General features: G+C 39.2%; 1 protein-coding gene across 1 annotated transcript; it reads left to right on the forward strand.

Annotated features, from left to right (window-relative positions):
- Window positions 1-4144: 4144 nt before the first annotated feature.
- arf6b (ADP-ribosylation factor 6b) lies at window positions 4145-6810 on the forward strand. Its single transcript, XM_030786049.1, has 2 exons — window positions 4145-4231; window positions 4418-6810. The coding sequence occupies exon 2, from the start codon at window positions 5246-5248 to the stop codon at window positions 5771-5773; it is 528 nt and encodes a 175-aa protein (XP_030641909.1). The 5' UTR covers window positions 4145-4231; window positions 4418-5245; the 3' UTR covers window positions 5774-6810.
- The last annotated feature ends 15233 nt before the right edge of the window (window positions 6811-22043 follow it).

The following is a 22043-nucleotide window of genomic DNA, read 5'->3' on the forward strand; positions in this document are numbered from 1 at the left end:
GACTTAAATGCTTCTGGGCGCTAAATATTTGTAGGCAACCGCTAAATGGTCCTATAGATGAGCACCGGGTAGAAATAATTAATTCGCGTGGGCTTTTTGTGGTGGTACCAAAGCAGATACTCAATTTATGTAAAATGGCATACATCGTTCGAGTGTTGGGACAAACGCCATGCTTCTACATACACTCATTTCTCAGCCACAGAAGTAACCGTAACGTTTCACAGTTCGTTGGGGATTTCAGGGGCGGTAACTAAGCATAAACATTTATACATAGATAGGCTATTATTTTATGTACTTCAACAGTTAGTGTCCACCTCTGAGTTTTACAACATGGTACGTTACCAGCCTACGATAATGTTTTATACACTGTTATTTAAGACTTACCAGAGAGGAAAAAATACGTCTTTTGGGCAAAACACGTTATCACGTGAAATGTCCTAATGAACAGTTTCTTTAAAAGATTACAAAATAATCATGTTCAAGTTCTTTGAAACTGCTGTATAATCTACGAGGGGGAGGTATACTTGACCAATGAGGACCTTGCGTATTCGAGCAATAAATCGTTATCTTAATGGCTTGAAGTCAAGATGGAAAATCAGCCGCCTCCCGTTCCAGACATATCTGTGGGTTAAATAAATCGTCGCTGTAGAACAGTCCGACAGTGTGACAAATTGCTTCATCGCAGCTGACCGCAACTTCTTTCATACAATGCCTCCTCAGCGAATAGACCTATACTGAATTTCGGCATCCCGCCGCTATTGAATCTATGTTACATTTGTTTATTCCTCCCTTGCTATAAGCTTGCTATGTGCTGTGGGCTACTGATTTAATAAAACATTATTTTAATGTAGAATCGTTCCAGAAACATTGAATATGAAAACAACGATAAACCTTTCCGAAATACACAATCTTTCATGGGAGAACGATTTTATCGAACTGCATAGGCCTACTTCGTAACCGTCTGTTCCCAAGGAGTCCTCCCAGCTTTTTGACATATTCTGTATGTGGTTTATATGAGCCCACTCAACACAAGGATATAAAGGAAAATTAAATGCATAAATCGTGTAGGCTACTGATTGGCAACGTCAATTCCACGCTTTTACAGATCGACAGGTGTCCTACAAACGCATAGCACTTAAGCTGAAAATCGATCAGTATGATAGACGCTACCTGGAAGCCGAATTTAAATGTGCCCTGTAGGTTTAATCAATTGGCTGCACGGCGACGTGTAATGCAGTATATAGGCCTGTCATGAATCGCCTGTGCAGCAACTACTGTTAAATCTTTGGTGAAATTTAAATTGATTTCAAAAAGGTTACCCAGAAAGTATGGCAAAATTGCAGTGATGGACTACAGGGAAAAGTGTATTTTAAAATAAATACTTACAGTATAAATAGGCCTACATGCATAGCCTATTCCAGATATTTTAGAAAATATTTAACTAAATTAGATAATACCTGAGGAAAATACAGCAATACAGTCTTTTTTCATATCCACCGTAATAACAGGGTAGCCTACATATTGCTGTCATAACGTTACTGAAATCTTAATGTAGCGTATTATGTTGTCGTTTAAAACGGCAAACGAGTTTTACAATTTATATGACCAGTTTCATTGATGACATAACTGATATCCTGTCCGCAATTTACCGAACACCAGACAAAACTATAAAGACGCTGAAGAGTGGTATCTGTAGGCTATATGGACCGTATCATTTTTGAAGTTGCTTGACGACGTGGGGAGAGTGAAAGACTGTTGCAATGGACATATTTCTTGGAATTAGTTTATGGTATGTTGGGTCAAAACTATTCAGTTCATATGTCATTTTGGCCACCAGCTTGTCTTTTTGAAAATGGGCTCCTAACTTGACTACACACAACTCTGAGAAGAGCCGTTTAAACTTATTATAAAACGAGCTATTGAATAGCAAACCGTTGCCTACAGCGTAGTAAAGTGTATTAAAAAGGGGGTATGCTATTCATTTCGATGGCAAAATAAAATGACTATCCAGAACAACTGAAACATATTGTAATACCGAATACGAAATAATTACGCATAGTTTAGTTGCTTATCGGTGCATATCTCGGTGCGTAACTACTTGAACTATGGAACTATGTTCCATTTTCAACCAGGAGATGGCGCAAAACAGCACAAGTTCTTATTTTGTTCAAGCGTCATCTAGCAACACCTCTTCTGGGCATGTAATATTAAACTACTTCTAATTCTCTAAGACTCTGCGTCGTAGGAAATTTTAGTTTTTGTTGTTGTTTTTCAGAGAGTATGTGCATGCAAGTAGTCATCTAGCTTATATCTCTTGTGTTTGTGTTAGAAATCTAGTATAAAGCATGTGAAGATTTAGAGAAAAAACTGCAGTCGGCTTAGACACCAAGTGCATATGTACAAAGTATACAAATACAGGATTTGGGACCAATTGTTCTTGATACCTACTGGAAATCAAGGTCTTAAAATATCAGTCAAAGGTGGCCAGTGATGCATAATTAAACAGCACAAGTTTAAAGCAGGAGAGAGAAGGGAGACCATTCAGTGAAACTTTAATGGGCTAGTCTTCCAATACTGTCCACTGAAGAGACGATCTTGTAATCTGAACTCTGGCTTAAATATTTCAACAGCAGGAGTCTGACATTATTCATTTCTTGTAAGGCACTAACAGTGACCCATATATACTGTATTGCAGAGTTTGAGGAATAAAACTCCAAACATCCTTCCAAACCCTCCAGCAGGCTCCATCCATGGCACAAGAGAGGATCAGGAGCCATGGCCTCTGGTTAAGAGGATCAAGCCAGAAGACTCTTCAGATATGATCAATAAGACAAAAGTAAACTGTCAGATTCACTTCTGGATAACCTTTATGGGAGTGTGACAATCTGAATGGCTGGGGAAAAAAAAACTTGGGTCAGCAGCTTGTACCTTTGAAAAAGCCAACCAGAACAACCCTGATGTTTGTTGATATTACAGATGTACTCTGCAAGAATGCAGACAAGCAGCCCTTTAAGACATTAGAGCACCTGCTGATATCTTCATGAGTGTGGCTGCATACTGACACTTGGAAAACGGAATTATGTTATGTTAAAATACACACATGATATCTTTGAAACGTGGCTGTTTGCTGAGTTTACATTTGTGAAAGCTCTGAGGTGGGCACCTCATTCACACTGTCCAACATAACAGGTGCTTTGTCCGTCAGCCTTGGGTTTTGAATAAAATGCTACACCTTCTCTCCATTGTGTATTAATTTTGCTCACATTGTTGAGAAATTTGGGACGATTAGTCATTGCAAAATACACGGATTCCCCTTGCACTTGTGAAAAGGGAACTGTTTCTGTCAAATATATGCTCACTGTGGCATTTTTTAGAGTGAATAAACAGTAAAAGTATAATTATATTGATGTAAGGACATAGAAGGAGTTACGTTCGTGTTACAAACCAGTAACATCCTTAGGAAGGCAATTATATCCAGTCATATCACGTGAAGTTTACCTCTGTCACATGGCAGCGCTGTTTCACAAATATTCTCGTTTATTCACATTAACGTGAAAAGAAAAATACTGATTGTGAAGTAAAACATAGCCTACCCATGTGCGTGCGAGAGAGTGTTGGTTATCTTCTAATTACACCCAGAAAAAGAATTTGTGATCTGATTCTGTGTAATGAGCTCCCTTTAATCACATATAAAGGTAATGACCTGCCATAACTAACACATAGTGGTCGTTTGTTCTTTTTTAAAAATGAAAGCCATTACTTCATTAACTCCACCTCTCAATTCATTCCCCCTCAATTAGAGACGCCAACACAAAACAGGGGATTTTCTTTCTGGTTGGCAATGCTTCGCATTGCTCTGCGGCATTATTTGAAACAAATCTCATCGCCCACTTAGAGCAATCCACGTCATAACTACTTCCATTTAAACGCAATGGGGTTCAGTTCCTTTTGGCCTGAGAAACCGATATTGAAATAAGAGAAGTTGCAAGTTGGCCATTACATTGGTGTCACAGTTTGAATGAGTTTTATTTTGGGTAATTACTGCACAATAGCAGTAATCGCGCATGCCACCTAGGAGTCAAAGAACAGTGAGCGATTTAGAGGAAGTGGCGGATGATTTTCTTCCACACCTTTTCCGGTGGCTCACAGCGCTAGCGAGGTTTTACTAGTCGGCAGCTTGGAGGGACGAATACCGGGGCGCCTAATAGCGAAGAGCAGGGAGACGTCGAAAGTAAGTCAAATGTGCTGATTGTTGTCGAAACGTGGATGAAAAAAAATTAAATTGTAACCAAACACAGTTCCTGCACACCATCTGATTTCGTTTCTGTAGTGATGAATGAGGTTTGGGTGGTGCGATTAGCTGTCTGGCTAACTGGTGTGTTCTGACACTCCCTCTGAATCTTTCTTGTTTCTGAAGGGTTCGTGAAAAGGAATTTACATGCCGTGTTAAACTGATGCGGCTCAGCCTGGGACGGCCCCGATGACTGACTTTATGGCTTGGCTAAAGGGTTCTCCAACGGGCCTTTGAAATAAATATTTCAAATACTTGCTAGCGAAGAGGGATAAGAGGGTAACCCACGAAGTACATCCAGCCCGCACACCAAGAGGAAGTCTGAAATACCGCAGGCTTTTCATACGGCCTAGCTGGTCGGAATTCCAAATAGACTGTAGAACTTCGCAGCGGAGTAAAGTGAAACGATTCAAAACATCTTAATATTTATCCCTGCAATCCCTCTGTTCGACAAAAGAGCTCAGTTTTGCGGATTACCATATTCCTGCGGTTCAAGACTGTACGGATATCACTTGCAACAAAACGTTTCAACTGGATTCTACGTGCTAACGAAGTGTTGTCGTTTATCACGCTCAGATTAAATCATCCGGCACTTGAGGAATTCATTTACAAGCAAGTGTCTGTGCTTGCTGCTGTATTTTGTTATATCGTCCTCTGTGCTAAAGTTAGTGTTGGTGCAGGTTGAGCTGTGCATAATACTTGATTTAAAGGAGCAGTCCAGAATTGACAGATAATTTGTAGCATTCGAATGACTCTCCTGTTGCTGCTTACTTCTACAGCTAAATTTGATCATATGCGGTGATTACCTGCATGGCACACTTTATCCTTTGATTGATACAAAGCCATTTGTTTTCAAGAATTATCTTCCCGGGGTTTTTGAACCACAGAGGGACGGTTAGAGCTAGAAAGAGAACATTTTCTTGGAGTAAGGGGTATATATGATCTGTCATCAAGATGGGGAAAATGCTATCAAAAATATTTGGTAACAAGGAGATGAGAATATTGATGCTCGGACTCGACGCTGCTGGAAAGACAACTATCCTTTATAAACTGAAGTTGGGACAGTCCGTGACCACAATTCCTACGGTGGGGTTCAATGTGGAAACTGTCACCTATAAAAATGTCAAATTCAACGTATGGGACGTTGGTGGACAGGATAAAATACGTCCCCTTTGGCGACATTACTACACAGGCACACAAGGGTTAATTTTTGTTGTAGACTGCGCGGATAGAGATCGAATCGACGAGGCCAGGCAAGAACTCCATCGCATCATCAATGACCGGGAGATGCGCGATGCCATCATTTTGATTTTTGCCAATAAGCAAGACCTACCGGACGCCATGAAGCCGCACGAAATTCAAGAGAAGCTGGGACTGACGCGGATCAGAGATAGGAATTGGTATGTGCAGCCCTCATGTGCGACCACAGGCGACGGACTATACGAGGGCTTGACATGGCTTACGTCAAATTACAAATCTTAATGATGGCTTGGCAGAACTGTTTTAGCTAGGACATAACAGAAACCTTGGTAAAGAAAAAAAAATTAACAAACATTGTTCAAAAATATGCTTCAAATGATTGATTTAAAATTTCATTTATTTTTTAATATTACAATGACCCTTGTAATTGTTAATTTATCACTTTTAACAGGAATGGGTTTTGCTGGTTCTAAGTTGGACCATTTCATGCTTGATAGTATGCTAGTGTCCTTCTGTTCCATGGCTTACAAGTTATAATTTGAAGCTATCACAAATCAAGACTGGAGATTCTTTATATTTTTCTTTATGGAGTGACTTTTCTGTGTTCTCATCTTTGGTTTAAGGTTAGTGCAAAGTTACATTCAATGTATTTCTTCACCACTTAAAACTATGTGTGTTGTGGGAGCCAGAGTAGGAAACAAAGTTTGATTCCCACTAACAGTATTGTCCATCATTATGTATAGAGAAATTTTATACCGAGTTGTTTTAAAACACCTTTGACGGGGCAAAATTAGCATTCTAAATGACCGTTCAGTCTTTGGCTCAACTGGTTTAAATGCTTAATCACTGACATATCATGATAGCATCATAGACATTAACACAGAACTAAGTCCATTTTGACTTTGTGCAAAAGGTCAGACACACCATTTATCCTCATACAATATTGTACAGTGTCAAGAGACTGAGGAACATTTTTTTTTTGTGTTCATATAAATGAAACACTTTATTCAACTCAGATCTTCAGCACAGGTGTTAAATTTGGCCTTAAATTGGAAAATTGGGAATATTGTCATTGAAGAGCAGAAACAGCAGGATGCCCACAAAGTCAGTGTCTTTTCTTCAGAGAAGTATGATGACAGTCCTTTTTAAGGGAGTGATGTTTTTATCTGTTTGTATTTCAAGTACAGTTTGCATTAGAGTGGGCAGAATTTACCATTTGAAAGAAATGCATTCATGCTGAACTTTTTTTCCTCCTTTTCTTTTCTTTCTACATTTTGAGAAATCTGTACAGAAACAGCTATGTAACTGTAACATCTAATTAAAGTTAGCCATTTTAAATGTACTATACTTCATTCATTTTTACATATTTACTAATGGATCTAATGCCCTAACATGACCTCAGGGGAACATTTGCCATTTTAGTCTAATTGGCTAACTGGCAAGGGGTTTTCACTGTTTTGGTAGAAATCTAATCAAAAATGAATTTTGGCTTGAACACATTTCTGCCCCGCTTGTATTTCATGCAGTTTCATAAAGTATCGGGTCTTATAGTCTAGCTCCAAATACAGAACTTGCCTCATGACAACAGATCATACATGGTCTTAGAATAAATGTGTGCTTCACTTTACTATGCTTGCCTCCCACTCCCCACCCCATCACTCTGTACTGGGCTTTTCTTAAACCTTAAAAGTATTCACAAGATGTTTAACTGAGTCGTTGGAACCATTTGTATAACAAGGTACTGTCACATTTTGAAGCATTGATGAATCCATCATTGGTAAGAATGTGAAAAATGTGTACTGTGTTTAATGTTTCACCAGAGTTACTAGTTAGGAGAGCTTATCATTGTGGGACCTGTGTTGAAGGGAAATAACTTGTTTCATGAAGGTAAAGTGGATTCAGATGGACACTGAGTTAAACAGAGAGTGATTCTTGCTGCTGGCTTGTCAAACACTCTGATGAGTAAAACATTTAGTTTTTATTTGCATTCAGTTTTCTTCTTGTTGCATATGCTGTCGGTTTCTTTTTTGTGTGATGCTAATCACTTTAGTTCAACAGCGAGCAGAGTTTCCATTGTTACTGCTGCTGTATAGAGTATTTTGAATATGGTTCAGACCTGTTAAGAAAAGCTGTTTCCCTTGACAGTCTTCCATTGTCAGTGAGATCAAATAGGACTTTTGATTTGATACCATTGTGTCAAACCATTTGTACTGAGCTGGAATCTGGTTTTAGATCATTTTCATTTTATTAAAGTCTTCCCTTTGTGTTCATACAGTTCTCTAAGAAAAACACAGACACATTGACATGTCAAATATTTTCTTTTTAGAGTTTTGTATAAACATACATACACCAGAAAAACAATGAAAATGGCCTCATAGGAAGTGTTCAAAGTTGCTTGAAAGTCTGGTTTCTGTATCATAATCAGATACTGTACATTTCTTCACTTTTGTCTATTTTAAAATTAGCTTAACGTTTGCTGTTAATGGTGATAAAAGCAAGACTAGCTGAGACTTTCCTTACTAAAACCATTCAAAACAGGATGTCCCCCTGTTGTTCCCCATAGAACAGCTGTTTAACTGTTGCACGCAGAGTAAAGGGTCAGCACAAATGTTAGTCCTGCTGACACAGCTGTTTACAAGTCCACTGCTCATTTGTTGCCTTGTCCACCATTTTTAACGGATGCTGGAGCAGTCAGCTGTCTGCATGCTCTTACACCCTCTTGATAAGAAAGCAGTCAAATCTTTCAGGTCTTTGGAGGCAAAGTTCAACGATTAACTCAGTTGTAAATGGTCATTTGACTAGGCATGCATAGCGTTTGTTTGACTATGCATGCGCTTTCTTATAATGTGTTCTGAGAAACTGGTGAGTCATTGTACATTCACTCTGCTGTCAGAGAGTACAAGTTGAAGGCATTTCCACGTTTAATGCTGTCTATGCATATCCATAGGTTTCTGTCGTCTTTTGCTTCTAATTTGAGTTTATAAGAAACCACCCTGAATTGATATTATAGAGTGCCTTAAACCGTGATGTGGACCCTATGTGTTTCTTGAATTGGCAGTACGCTGTGCTGTTGTCAAAATGTCGCTTTGCTTATTTCCTGATGTGAAAAATGAGGTTATGTTTTACATTGTGTCATACACTGGTATGTCAAAACAAGTGAGCAAAGCCATCTTAACGATAAGGGTTCTTTTCCTATATTGAACTGAGCAAGAGTGGACTATCTTTGGTATGACTGGATTTGTTTAGCCCTCTTGCTGTTGGCCCAGAGGACAGTGTGGCTGACATTCAGGAGAATGGACCTTTTCACATAGTTACGTCTTGTGACTGTATCTCAGTGCCTATATACATCTGCTCCTTAGTTATGGTTCCATCTCATCACGCAAATGAGAACAAAAAGTCAAATATAGCCTGCCTACTAAAATTGTGTTCTCAGTTTCATTTAGCCCAGATCTTGTGAACTTACAAGCCGAGACTTGTGAGTTTAACTAAGGTTACACAAACCCTGTACTCATTTACAGAATGGCATCCATGGGTGAAAAATGACCAGGGACCTTTTATGATTCACTCATCTTTGCTCCAGTTGGCTGTCCTACTCTCAGTGTCCAAGCGTTGTGGCAATATGCTGGAGACTGCTCTTTGAAAATTCAATTTCAGATGTTATCTAATCTTGCTGTGAATGGGAGATTTTAGAGTAGGAATGTGAAGCAATGTGTTAAGTGCCTGATCAGTGTTTATAGGGTTTTTCTTGAGTGGGTGTGATCATTTTAGGATTTAGTGTGCTCTTGTAAATAGGTTTAGGATTTTGTCATGATAACCGTGGCTTAGTCTAGGTAGTTAGAGAATTGTTATTAGACAAAAACACACACACACACACACAAATGTGTGTATTGTTGTAGATTTTGGAGATAGGTAAGAACGAGTGAATGTTAAGTTTGAATGAGAATGGTCCTGTTATGTCAAATACCTGTTTATCCTGATGGATAAATATGTAAAAGATCACAGTTTTCTGAACTGTTGACCAATGCGAAAGATTAAGCACTGAACCTTTCAGTTATCTGTCATTGAGATAAAAGAAAAAAGGTATCTTCAGGAAAACCATCCCAGAGAGATGCAGTCCATCTCTACAGTTTCAGTATCATTCTCTTGTACCCACTGAACCTTTGGTTAATTATTTAGGCCTAAGGTTTCAGGGTGTTACTTGTGAGTCACAGAAATGCCCTGTCAGGCTGGGAATGTTTGTTGCAGGTGCTGTCACCCGTCCTCGACACAGACTCTCAGACGGACACACACTCGAGCTGCCTCGCTGTTAATTTAACCTTGAGTTTATCTGGTTAAACTGAACCGCTAAAGCAGGGTATTTATTGTCCTAGATTTCCTTTTTGCTGGATGATACCTGTGCATTCATTGAATCAGGACAGTCTGTGCATAATGAGTATCACAGTTAAACCTGTGTTTATCACTTACTGAAACCACAAATCAGTTAAGATATAATGCTAGTTAAGTTAGGGTTAGTGAGCACACTGCTTTGACTGTGTGCGTGTGTGTGTACGCTGCGTGCGTGCGTGTGTGTGTGTGTGTGTGTGGTGGTGGTGGGGGGTTGCTTCGTCCCTCTTGTGATTAACATATTACTATCCCTCTCAATAATGTAATGTTTAGGTTTTGACCCGAGCAATTAAAAAGTGCCTAGTATCTGGTACAATTGTGATGAATTATTCCAAAGCATTGTAAAGTGATACTACCACTTTTCTTTAGGCGATATGTGAAAGATAAGCACTTTAAGCAGAGTAGTGAACATCTTATCATTTTTTTTCTCCTATAGGCGTTATTCATTTAAGTACTGGCACATTGTTCTCCCTGTAATTAAATGTGTTATCACAAGAAGGTGTGACTGACTGAAAAAGTCAGTCTCAGCCACGTCTCAGGGTTTCACTTCCACATCAGTGCGTAAGGGCTGTTCACTTCCACATGCAGCATCTGTGCATTTAAAATGAATGTATGACACTAACCATGATTATTTTGAAAGGCTGATCTGGCGCAATTTTTTTTTTTTCCATTGAAAATGTCACAGATGATGTTTCCATTAATAGTTCCATGCAGTATCACAGAGGCAGAATTTCAGCTCCATCATACAATGAAAGCACTATTGCCTAAACTGCTCATTAGCCAGCGAGAATTCCCCTTCCTACAGCCATTCCAAAACACAAGGATCAGCATACGTTACCTAGGTCAGTGGTACTAATACTTTAGTACTTAAAATGCATGAGCTGCTTTATAGATGAATGAGTTGACCTAAGCTGAGTTAGTTTACATTGATTTTCACTATCAGCATTTGTAATGTGAGACTTTCAGAAAGTGTCTGGTATGAACCAACATCTTGCTCAGCAGAAGGTCCTCTCTGTTTGGCTGGTTATGTATCTGACGATAAGCAATGATGTTTTTACACATGATCTTATAATAAGATGTTCCGTGACTTGAGTGTAGGTGTAGATTAAGGCCTTATTAGTTCTGCTGTCTCATAATGGGGTTGTTTAACTTGCTGTGAATAATAACTGTTTGTGATTACTGTGCGTGCGTGTGTGCATGAGCAGGTGCGTCAAATTTATTTTCATTATTCATCATCAAAAATTTCATGATCTCATTTGTCTTTCTTTAGCACTGAGATCTCTGTATCTGGGTGGCCTGGTGAGGAAGCGGTCAATGTGGCCTGCCCAGCTCATGAAAGGTGATAGGGATATAGAAACAGCCCATGACCATGATTCCACTTTGCTTCTGATTCTATAAATAGACAATTTTCTCTCTGTCAGTGGTCTCCAATCAGTAGGCCCAGACATTTTCACGAATAAGTCCAACAAAACTAAGAAAGTAGACATTTTATTCAGTCAACCTTGCCTCAACAAAATTTTACAATCAGTAATATCTTAAATGAGAATGTCAAGCAAGGGGACGGCATGCTTAGTATAGTATATCAATATTATGTGCTATGATAGCATTACATACACATTTGAATTATGGCGCATAAGTTGTAATTCATTTGTAAATCAAATGTTTTATTGTGTTTTGGTTTGACGTAAGATACTTTTTAGGAGTGCTGCTGCTGTTTCAGTTTGAATTCTTTTAGCGCACATTTATGTCATAGCTAAATGAGTCAAATCTTAACATACGGTATGTAGATATTTTATGTTTACTTTTGGATCATAAATGGTAATATGCTCTGGTGAGACACCTGAGAGTCCGTGTATGCAGTAGCCGTGGTTTGAATAATGCAAACCCAGTTATGCAAAACTAATTCAGTGTGCATTACTTTCTCAGAACAAACAAGTGCTAACACTTCTGCCTCGCTCTTTACAAACACACACAAACTCATCACATTTCTGACGACATGATCCAGAAATGACGCCATCAAATTAATGTTATGACAAAAGCTCATTTAATAAGGAAAGTATGCCACTCAGCAGAACAATACTACTGCAGATTCTGCCTGTGTACTTAGATATGCATATACCTGCATAACTGACTATAGCAAATATACAATATAAACAACTGATTAACATTTAAAAACAACATTGATTGTTACAGCACATCACTCATATATTTTACATCATGCACAGTTTGGCTGTCAGGCTGGGAAAAGATGTCCTGGTGCATTTTTCATAGAACTTTCAGGATTCAAATGAAAACTTTCTCCGATTTGATTAGCATTACCTGCTCAGCTATACTGAGGTGTGTAAAGCATCATGAGCCAGTTTTAGAGGGGACAACATGGAAGAGGACATTCATGACGGAGTGATGAAACAGACTTTTTGGAGACACAGAGGAGGACGACTTGAGTCTTCCCATTAAAGCTGATTAAACTCAACAACGAAGGCGTTTACTCCTCTGACAAAGCCGGGTTTGACGGCACAGAGCGGCGCATGGGACGCTGTGGCCTCACTGTGTTTTTAGCAAACACAAGATTAGTTTTCTTCCCTTATTTTTCAGAAAGTGTTCTTTCAGAAGCGGTGGGCTTAGAGGACAGCATACCCTTTTGGATATTTTGTGCTACAGTACTAACCTGTACATTTCCAGTCCCCTGACATGGATAGAAAGAAACTGCATGAAGAGAGAAAGTGTATGATCAGGTAGTGGAGCTCAATCTGACTCGCACTGACTTATATTTTAGGCTGTACGTTTACCTGATATTATTGTTTGGATCCCTTATAGTCCCTGCAGTAAAGAATAACAGGAGGCAGACAAGTTCTAGTGACAACTGCTACACAAAACCATTATGTTCAATCCACTAACTGAACACTGAAGTGTAACTGCAATGAGAGTTGTGTGTGCCGACTGATTAGGTAATCATTGTTGACACTTAAACAGCCCATACAGAAAGGGACAGCCGAATATCAGTGTTGGTGTATTACGGCTGTAATATTAAACTCATCTTTGGAGTTTTGCTCAAATTATGGTCATGATTAGAGCTTTAGCATGGTATGGTGATTCTGAATCAATGTCTCGGAACTTGTAGTAAATACATTGAGGTCTTGGAATGTATTGTCACAATGTATTGTATGTATTGTGAACTGAATTCACAGTGCTCTCAGCAAATTCTAGCTAAATCCCTGCTCATTTCAAAGGTGTGTAAAACAGACAAGTGGGAACAAGCATGTTGGATATACAGTAGTAGTGTGACAAAGAACACATTTATATTCTGAAGCAACCATATGAAAAATCTGGCCTTGTTTACTCTGTGTGGGAGAAGGCGAGAAAAAGATATATGTTGACTAAGCTCTAGACTGTTTGTACTGGTTTCTGCCAGACTGGTTGGGTGGCATACACACCTACTACATGCACGCTTCCTAAATTTACTTTTCATGTGCAAGCCAGAGTTTTAGCTCGTATGTGGAGAGCTAAAATAAAAAAATAAAAAAATAAAAAAAAGAATACGACTGATTTGACTGAAACTGAATTCGATGGCTCATATAAATATAGGAAGTCTCTGGCAGCCTCCTGGGTAGCATCTGATGTTTTGTTATTTTGACACAAGCAAGTGCAGATTACCGTTGCATAATGCCAGATATGCACATTGAACTTATAATCTCTTCACTGCTTGCTTTTGTTGGAGTGTAAGTATGTCACCATCGCTAATCTGATAGATTCATTCATCACGTGATTCTTAAATTCCAGCCCCTTTGCTCTCTGTGTGTATACATTCAAAACACATACGCACAAAGGGAAGTTCCTTTAGATTGGTTTGTAAATGTATGGGCTGGAATATCCTTGCATGAAACCAACTTTAAACAGTCTTTATTTGCACTCAGGGAGGCAACCAAGAGTTCAATAAGACATGTACAAATAATATTTTACATCTTGTCTGAAACATATGGGTAACAAATATTCTGTGACACTGACAGCATGAAAGAGAGTGAGGGAGAAGAGAAGGAAAGATCAGGAGCCAAGAAAGAGTGTCAGCATTACAAATGAGCTCTTAGAACAACAACGACTCATTACACATGGTATCTGATATTATATGATTTCTCATGGATGACACTTCAGTACTTAAGGAATCACATGTTCTTGCTTTTTTATATATTGAAAATAAGTTGCAGAGGTGTGTGTTTGTATGAGTGTTCCTTCAACTCTTGTTTAGCCTCTGCCATCAATAATTCTCAAATTGTACTTATATTTTGTGGTAATTGCCACTATGATCAGCCTGGCAGGTGCAAAAATGCCCTTAAAATGATTGTCTAACCCATCAAGTGAGGGGGGAAAAAGTCATCTAAGGTTTGTTCTGAACAACAGTTTTATTCAGATAGTTCAACTATCTCTTTTAACAGTAACTTTCATTGTCTTACTCCCTTGGCCATCTCTTTCATGTTCCCTTCCTTTCAGTTCATTTGTATGAACTATAGCTGGGAAAAGTTCCCTCTTGGGAATGCATGGAATTCTGTTGCTTCCAAAGCCATGCTTCCTGAAGGGAAAAGAGGAGAGAGAATAATGGGCAATTGCGGATTGTTATCAAAGAGTTAAGGTCTGATTGGCAGACTGACTGACCAATAAGATTCCTTGTTCGAGATGTGTGGAGCTCTAAAGCCAAGGAGAAATTGCTATGATGAATCATCGTGCTGTTGGGTAAGGCTGTAGATTGTGACTCAGTTTACTAATAGCTATGTTATTTGGGCAAATATCCACTTGAATTCCTGCTCCACAAACATATCATAAACTTTCCACAATAGTTTACATCAGATTGAGGCTTGTTTAGTGAGCTTGTAAGACTGTAAACTGTAGGCATTAGCTGAATGAAGCGTGAGGTCATCTTTTATTGAGTAGACTAACTCCTGATCCGCCCACTTCAATACTGTTTTCTGTTGAAACGAACCTCCCTTTTCTTTGTCTTTCCTGTGTGTATTTAAGAGTGACACACTCATGCTACACACTCACAACTTTATTTAATCTCCTATACACCACTGTTTTCCAATTCTGGCCCCATAGGTTCACAGCCCTCCACAGTTTAGCTCCCTCCCTGCTCTATCTACACCTAAGTCAACTCATAAGCTACTTATTAAGCTCTTGCTTATCCAAATTAGGTCTGTTAGCGCAGGGAAACACCTAAAATGTGCAGAGCTGTAGGGCCTCTAGAGCAGGATTGGATACTCTGCTTTTGGTATACATCCTACTGTCATATATTTTTAAAGTGCCACAGCAAAGCTTGTACACAATTCTCTCTCTCTCCCTCTCTCTCCTTTCTCTTCCCTCTTTCAGAGTTTAGTCTTCATTACATTGCTATCTGCTTATCCGCTGCGCAATGCTAGACCTGCAGTATTTTAACCAGTTAAGGTCCACAGACTCAAACAAGTACAATAAGAAAAACTCACTCTCTAACTGTATGCTTTGGCCAATTTCATTTTTTTCCCTTCAGATTTGTTGTTAGATAACCTGTGTAAAATGAATTGAATTCAGCCAGAAATCTCTTCAGTATATGTAGTTTTTAGAGTAGGGTTTTGAGTTCCTTTTAGTTACTCTTGCAAAAGGGCGTTGCGATGGGTGGAGGTCAGACGCACCCAGTCTTTGGTCTCAGAATGTGCTCTACACATTCGCTGGAAACCCTGTTTATTTGGCCTGTTGCCGTGGTAGCAGCTTTTCAATGCCGTCATTACATAGTTTAGTGGGTAAGTGCTATCTGCTGTCTGTCCAGCCCCTGAGAATAAAATGCCAGAGTAGTGATCTCAAAAATCAGGTTTAACCTGCCTTCCACCGCACATTGTCACTGCAAACTGCAAAATGACAAAGTGACCTGACAGAAATGCAGTTGAGAGTTAATGGGGAAAAAATGAACAAGTACATAGTGATTCAACACAGAAAATTCAGGATTTTATGCTCCAGGTGTCTTTGATCATTCAGATCAAACACTGTTTAGAAGGGGGAAAAATATACTTTTATTTTGTCTTTTCTCTCTCTTTCTCTCCTTTTTCTCTTATGTGAAGAATAGATTTTGTATCAAAGAAGTTTTACAGAAGTGATATTTTGCCTGAATGTCTACTTGAATCTGTACTAATAACAGATACGATCTTTTCTGTAGAGTGGCACCTAGCATGATGAGATAAAGCATGAGTCAAAAACACAGACAGGAAACAGACACAGACCACACCCACAATCATATTACTAGTTTATGGTAGAAACAAGGGTTATGGACTCCATAGACCTGCACTGATTTACCATGTTTACTACTTTTTTTTTCCACAACCATTATACAAAAACTACATGTGGAGATTGCATTAAATTAAAATAAGTGTGACACTTCCAAAAATCTCCATACACCAAAACACTGCTGGCATTTGAAAGTTTCAGTAAATATCTTTTAAAAAGAGCTTTCATACCATTTTTAAATGCACACACACACACACACACACACACACACACACACATATTGTGATTGGTAACTTTATAAGTATGGTAAGATCAGTAACTCTGTACAGGCTCTCTCCCAGCCCATATCTTTGTGGACTGTGTATATTTCAGTAAACTGACACTTCCATTGGCTGACTATAATCCTTAAGAAAACCTGTTGATTATAAAAATCTCAGGACTATAAGTCTTTTCCCACTAACAATTGTCAGCTTCAAAATATCCTGCTTCTAAGTGCCATATCCCCAGATACTGTGCACTGTTTAGAGTTCTCTCTTCAAAACGTGAGGACCATTAGACAGAGCTTATAAACTCGACTTGGTGCTGCTCTTCATTTGACATAGGAAGTGGTTTATAGTTAGCTCTCTTCCTGTTGAGGTTTCGAGACTTGAATGGGGCCATCTGTGTTCATTGAAACCGTTCAGAGCGGGCAAACGAAAACCCTGCTTACTTTTTTTATCTGACAAACTTATCATGAGCAAACTCATCCAAGTCAACCTTCATATTAACCGTGAATTATTAACAAATGTGCAACTGTACAACCAGGAATGTAAAGTCAACTGAGCCTCTTTTCATCTCAGTTTTAACCAGAGAAACCTCTGTTTTCTTTAGTTCATGTCAATCAATATTATGAGTCTATGATGTGATGTGGAGGGTGGTTTATAATTGGTGGTTTTGGCAATAGTTGTAAAGACATGTGGAGTATAGGCAGAAACAACTGACATACTTCTATATGACTTTTATTTCTTCTATCTAGATCTGTATCCTTAATGTAAATACCTTGCAATCCAGTTTAATGAAATGATGTGTAGTCATTAGGGTGTAACTGAATGCATAAATACCGAAGCTTTCACATAAAATCTTCGTGATTGAACGATTTGGTTAACATAAAAAACTTTGTGAGTGAGTGAGTGAGTGAGTGAGTGAGTGGGTGAGTGATGGCTGACTGTAACCACAGATCCAGGATCAGCATTTTTCTCAGTGTAAGCTATTGCCTGCTGTTTTTTCAGATTCTGTGGGAGGCTAAGTCGATGCTAAATCAGAACTGCTGAGTACTTCAAACCAAGCTTTAGCCTGCACTGATTATCCTGATCCTTAGCAGGCGGTGATGGCTGTGGAGATAAATGGCAAAAGTGTAGGTCTAAAGAATGGACTGTTTCTCTTGGCTTACTGCCATGTCACACTATTTGACGTCAACTACTATACTCTCCTCCTCACTCATATTATGATACGCTAAGAAGCACAGCTTAGCAATATCTCACATGAATGGAAAAATGTAGCTCCAAATCTTGTTTCTTTAACATTTTCTTTCATAGAAACAACTGTTTGTCAGATTGTAAACTTATTATGCATTCCTCAAACAAGTGGCTAACAAGATTCATAACAACACTTGTACTGTGGGTGTTTGGCCCTGGCGTCTTACCAGGTCTTTGGTAAATTCTTTAACGTATAACCTCACTGGGACACTAACTTAGTAAAACAAGATCCAAACTGATCTAAAATTCATTCTAATGTCAAGGTCAACTTTGAGATAAAAGTCGAGGTCAATTTTGAGATAAAGGGAACATTGAGCAATTTTATTTGAAGTGATACATTTTTACAGAGTAAAAGTACAGACATTGTTCACTACTATTGTCTCACCAATTTGGTCTGTTTATCCCATTATACAGTTTCATTATTATAGTGTGCGTTGCATTCAAATTTTCAATGTACCCCATTATTTGTACTAAAAGCCAACTGCAACAGTGTGTGTGTGTGTGTGTGAGTGTGAGTGCGAGTGCGAGTGTGTGTGTATTTAGACAGGACAAGAGCTGATTTATATTTGTGGGACAATGGGGATGTTCTTCAGCAGGGAGCCTGGTGTGGACAGCTGTAACAGACAGGGAGAGAGACAGGAGAGCTCAGCTCTTAGCTCTGATGATACAGACACATGGGGACTGAGGCCAGTTGTGTTTAGTATGACACTGAACTGAATGACCTGTTTAGTACACGTCTAAAAGTAGAGAGAGAGAATCTACTGCTCGCTAATACTGGCTGGCTTTCGGAGGAAGAAAATGAGTGACTTAATACCAATAAGAATGTGCTGTAAAAACAATCTCATTTGTTTGCTCAGTCAGCTATGTCAGCTTTTTTTCTTCTTCTTCTTCTTCTTTTTGCTTGTTAATCTCTCTGCCAGTCCCAGACTGTCTCTTGTTCTTTCTCTTTTGATCTTTCTTTTCTTTTCTTTTTAGACATTTCTTTTATTCCCTCATTTTTTCTTCCTGTCCTTATGTCTTATGGGTTTGTCTTCCTCTAGTGCCTGATGGTTGTCCACCCGTGAACTGTCTCTAACCACTCCACGTCTCATTCCTCATTCTCTATTGTCGCCGTGCCTTTTACCCTTTCAACATCACAACTTTTCTGCTGCGTCATAGACACTTCTCCAGCACCTCTTTCTTTCTAGTTTGTATGGCCAGCACCAGCCAAGATTAGGTCCAGACACATCCCAAATTAATGCAAACACAGTGGCACGGTTTGCTGTACACACCCAGATGACAGACGTAAACCAAGATGATCTGATACCAGCAAGAATTCTTTAGCTTCAGACAGTGATGAAACAAAGAGACTAGATTGTCTGTAGAACATTTAATCATGCTTCTACTGAGCACTGTTATTCTGTAGTGTAAATGGAACCAAAGCCCTCCAATATAATTATCCTCAGACTTATGTGGTAACACACTAAGCCTGGTTTTCTCTCTCCATCAGACATGTACATACACGTAACACAGAAGCACTTTTGACAGAACGCCTGTGTGTGGATCATAAATATGCCAGGAAACAAACACATAGGTCACACAGTCTATCACATAGCTCACATTCTGTCTTAGAGTGGGGTTATGACACAGGAGAATGCAGTTATTCCCCCTCTCTCTCTCTCTCTCTCTCTCTGTCTTTGCCTCATTTGCTCTTTCTTTCCTTCATTCAGTCATGCATTTATACTCTCTCCCTTTCTCTCCCTCTATCACTGGCTCAGTATCTCTCTCTCTCTCTCTTTTCTTTCTCCCCCTTTCTGCCTCCCTGCCCTTACCCTTACACACTGTAATAATGTTGAATCATTCAGTCACACCACTAAGCGAGCGGAGAAACCATTGCGCCTGTAGGGGGTTCGTCATATTCTCTCGTAAGGGAAACAGAGTTGTGTCACTGCCTTCAGTTTCCAGTGGTATTATGTAATGTCTGCCGTTTATCAGTCCTTTACAACATATGAGATTGTTTCCAAATTGGTAGTGTAATGGCATATGCATACATATAGCAATTTCAATGCAACATATTCACTGGAGCCTCACTGGTCATCACAGTGATCCTAACATGAAGAATGATAAATCAGTGGAGAAATGAAATAGAATTATCTAGAAAGATCATGTGGTACTACTGACAACCTTGTTTTTTGCTAGGTTACATGCATATATGCTTTACATTCTGTGATATACGTAAGAAATTGTCAGATGTTGCTAGACCTAATCTATCAATATGTCTAAATGAGCAAGATCTAACAGAGCTCCAGTTCAACAGTGTTTTTTGCACAATGATGTTACACTGAAATCCATACACACACACACAGGGTCAGCTGAGTTGAAGAAGAGTTTCTAAGGCGCTTCTGTTTTAGAATGACTGCCTATTTTTGATCACCCAATTCTCAGTTCTATTCTTGAGCCTGTGTTTTAAGAATGGGAGGGTGATGAGGGTGACTTTTTTTTCTGGAACATTCTCTCAGTTCTGAACAATCGCTCCTCTGTGTTCAGAGATGGTTGTTGAGATAGCCATGTTTATTACTGCACCAAACAACTGATCCAGGCTTAGTGGGCTTTTCATTTTTTTTTTTTTTTGCTTGGATCACTCTAGTTAAGGTCAGTTTACGGAGAGGACGGAGACCACGTCAGTAGGAGAGCACAGAAAGTAAATATAAAACTGTCATATTTAGAGTGATGAGGATTTACCTCAGTTTGTTAAGGTGCCCAACAACTACAGTATCTAACCCTAACATTTAAATGACTCATTGGTTTGCAGGGGTTCTGCCAGTGTCGTCATGGCAATAAAATGCCCTTGTTTTCACATTTTGTCTATGTAATTAATTAGCCTTCAGCAGTCCATTTTTTCACAATAAGAAACACTCTCATCCATGGTTAAGAGCATAAAACGGATGCAGGGGTTTCAGAGTCCTCAAGTCTTTTCTTTCTGTGTGTATGCATAACACACATGCACCCTCTCTCTCTCTCTCTCTCTCTCTCTCACACACACACACACACAGACACACACTTAAAACATCATGTGGGTTATATACACATCAATGGAAGTACGATCAGAGCCGTTGACTCGCGGGGGCATGTGTGTTTCCTGCTGAGTCAGCTAGCACTGATGTAGTCTGCAGTATGTGAGCAGAGATGGCTGTGAGGCCCTGCCTAGTTTAGACTCTGACTTAACTCATTGCTTTGTACAGGCACACATGGAACAGTGCCACACTCTCCCTGTGTCTGTCAGGAGCTGAGAGACTCTAAACTCTGAGAACTCTGCCATATTGGCTGGTGTTAGAGATCTGAGTGACTCATTGTGTGTGTGTGTGTGTGTTTGTGTTTTTGGATTTGGCTAGTGTATGTATAATAGCAATGTCCGATCTTAATGAATATATTGTGATTTACAAGCTTACACTCATCCTTCTCTCTGTGCGTGTGTTTATGTCTAAACATGTTCAACATACAGGAATTGCTAGTCTATTGGAAAGCAGAAGTGCTCCTTATGATGTCATTGTCCACCAATGAGAAACCTAAGTTGTCTGTGATGTAATCAGCAGGTCATGACTCCTGCCATGTTAGACAAGTCCATTAGATGCCATAGTATCAAGACAGAGTCCAATTATAAGGCTTCATTGCCTTTTGTGTCAGTTTACAAAAGAACTGAGTGTTTTTAGGGGGGGGGGTTTGGGTAAGATGCAAAACGCAGATTATCATTTGTATTCTCTTGTGTCTTTTATTACGTGTGGAATCTTTCCCTTGCTTCCTCCCTCCATCTTCCTCTTTCAAAATGTTTCTCTCTTTGTGTGTTTTGCACACCAGGGTTTAATGGAACCCTATCTATGTCTGTGCCTTTGTCCAAGTCTCTTTCAGTGTCTTTGTGTGTGCACTCCAGTGGTCACTTTTCTTTAGTTCGCATCAAATCAACCATGAAGCCTCTTGCATCAGTCACAACACATATAGCATCTAGACCATAGCCACAAACTTCCCCACCACTGGCATGGGTATTCTCTTGTTCACACAGTGAGGTTGGTACCAAACATATACATGTTTCATTTTGACTTCTCACACAATTGAACCCAAGTGAGAGGAAGTAACTGTTTCCCATAGTGACTGTTGCTGGGGAAGTGAATCAAATGCAGTCTTTAAAAAAAAAAAGGCAAAAAAAAAAAAAACAAAAACAAAAGCAAACAAACAACAAAACCTCTCTTATCGTGCTGGTATCAGAGCAGAGAGCATAGACTCAGAGTCATTTAAGGAGGGTTCTGGAGCAGACTTCCCGTCTTCATTTTTCTATACTTTCGAGTCCTCAGCAGAGCTTCTTAATGGTCTTAAATGCACACAGATGCACATACTGGAGCTGACATGTTGTTCTCATACCGTCATGACTTTGTTCACACAGT

Source organism: Chanos chanos, chromosome 10, assembly GCF_902362185.1.
Source record: "Chanos chanos chromosome 10, fChaCha1.1, whole genome shotgun sequence".
Lineage (NCBI taxonomy): Eukaryota > Metazoa > Chordata > Actinopteri > Gonorynchiformes > Chanidae > Chanos > Chanos chanos.

What these genes read in the sequence shown, in the direction of transcription:
- arf6b (XM_030786049.1), top strand. Translation starts at nt 5,246, where the DNA reads ATGGGGAAAATGCTATCAAAAATATTTGGTAACAAGGAGATGAGAATA.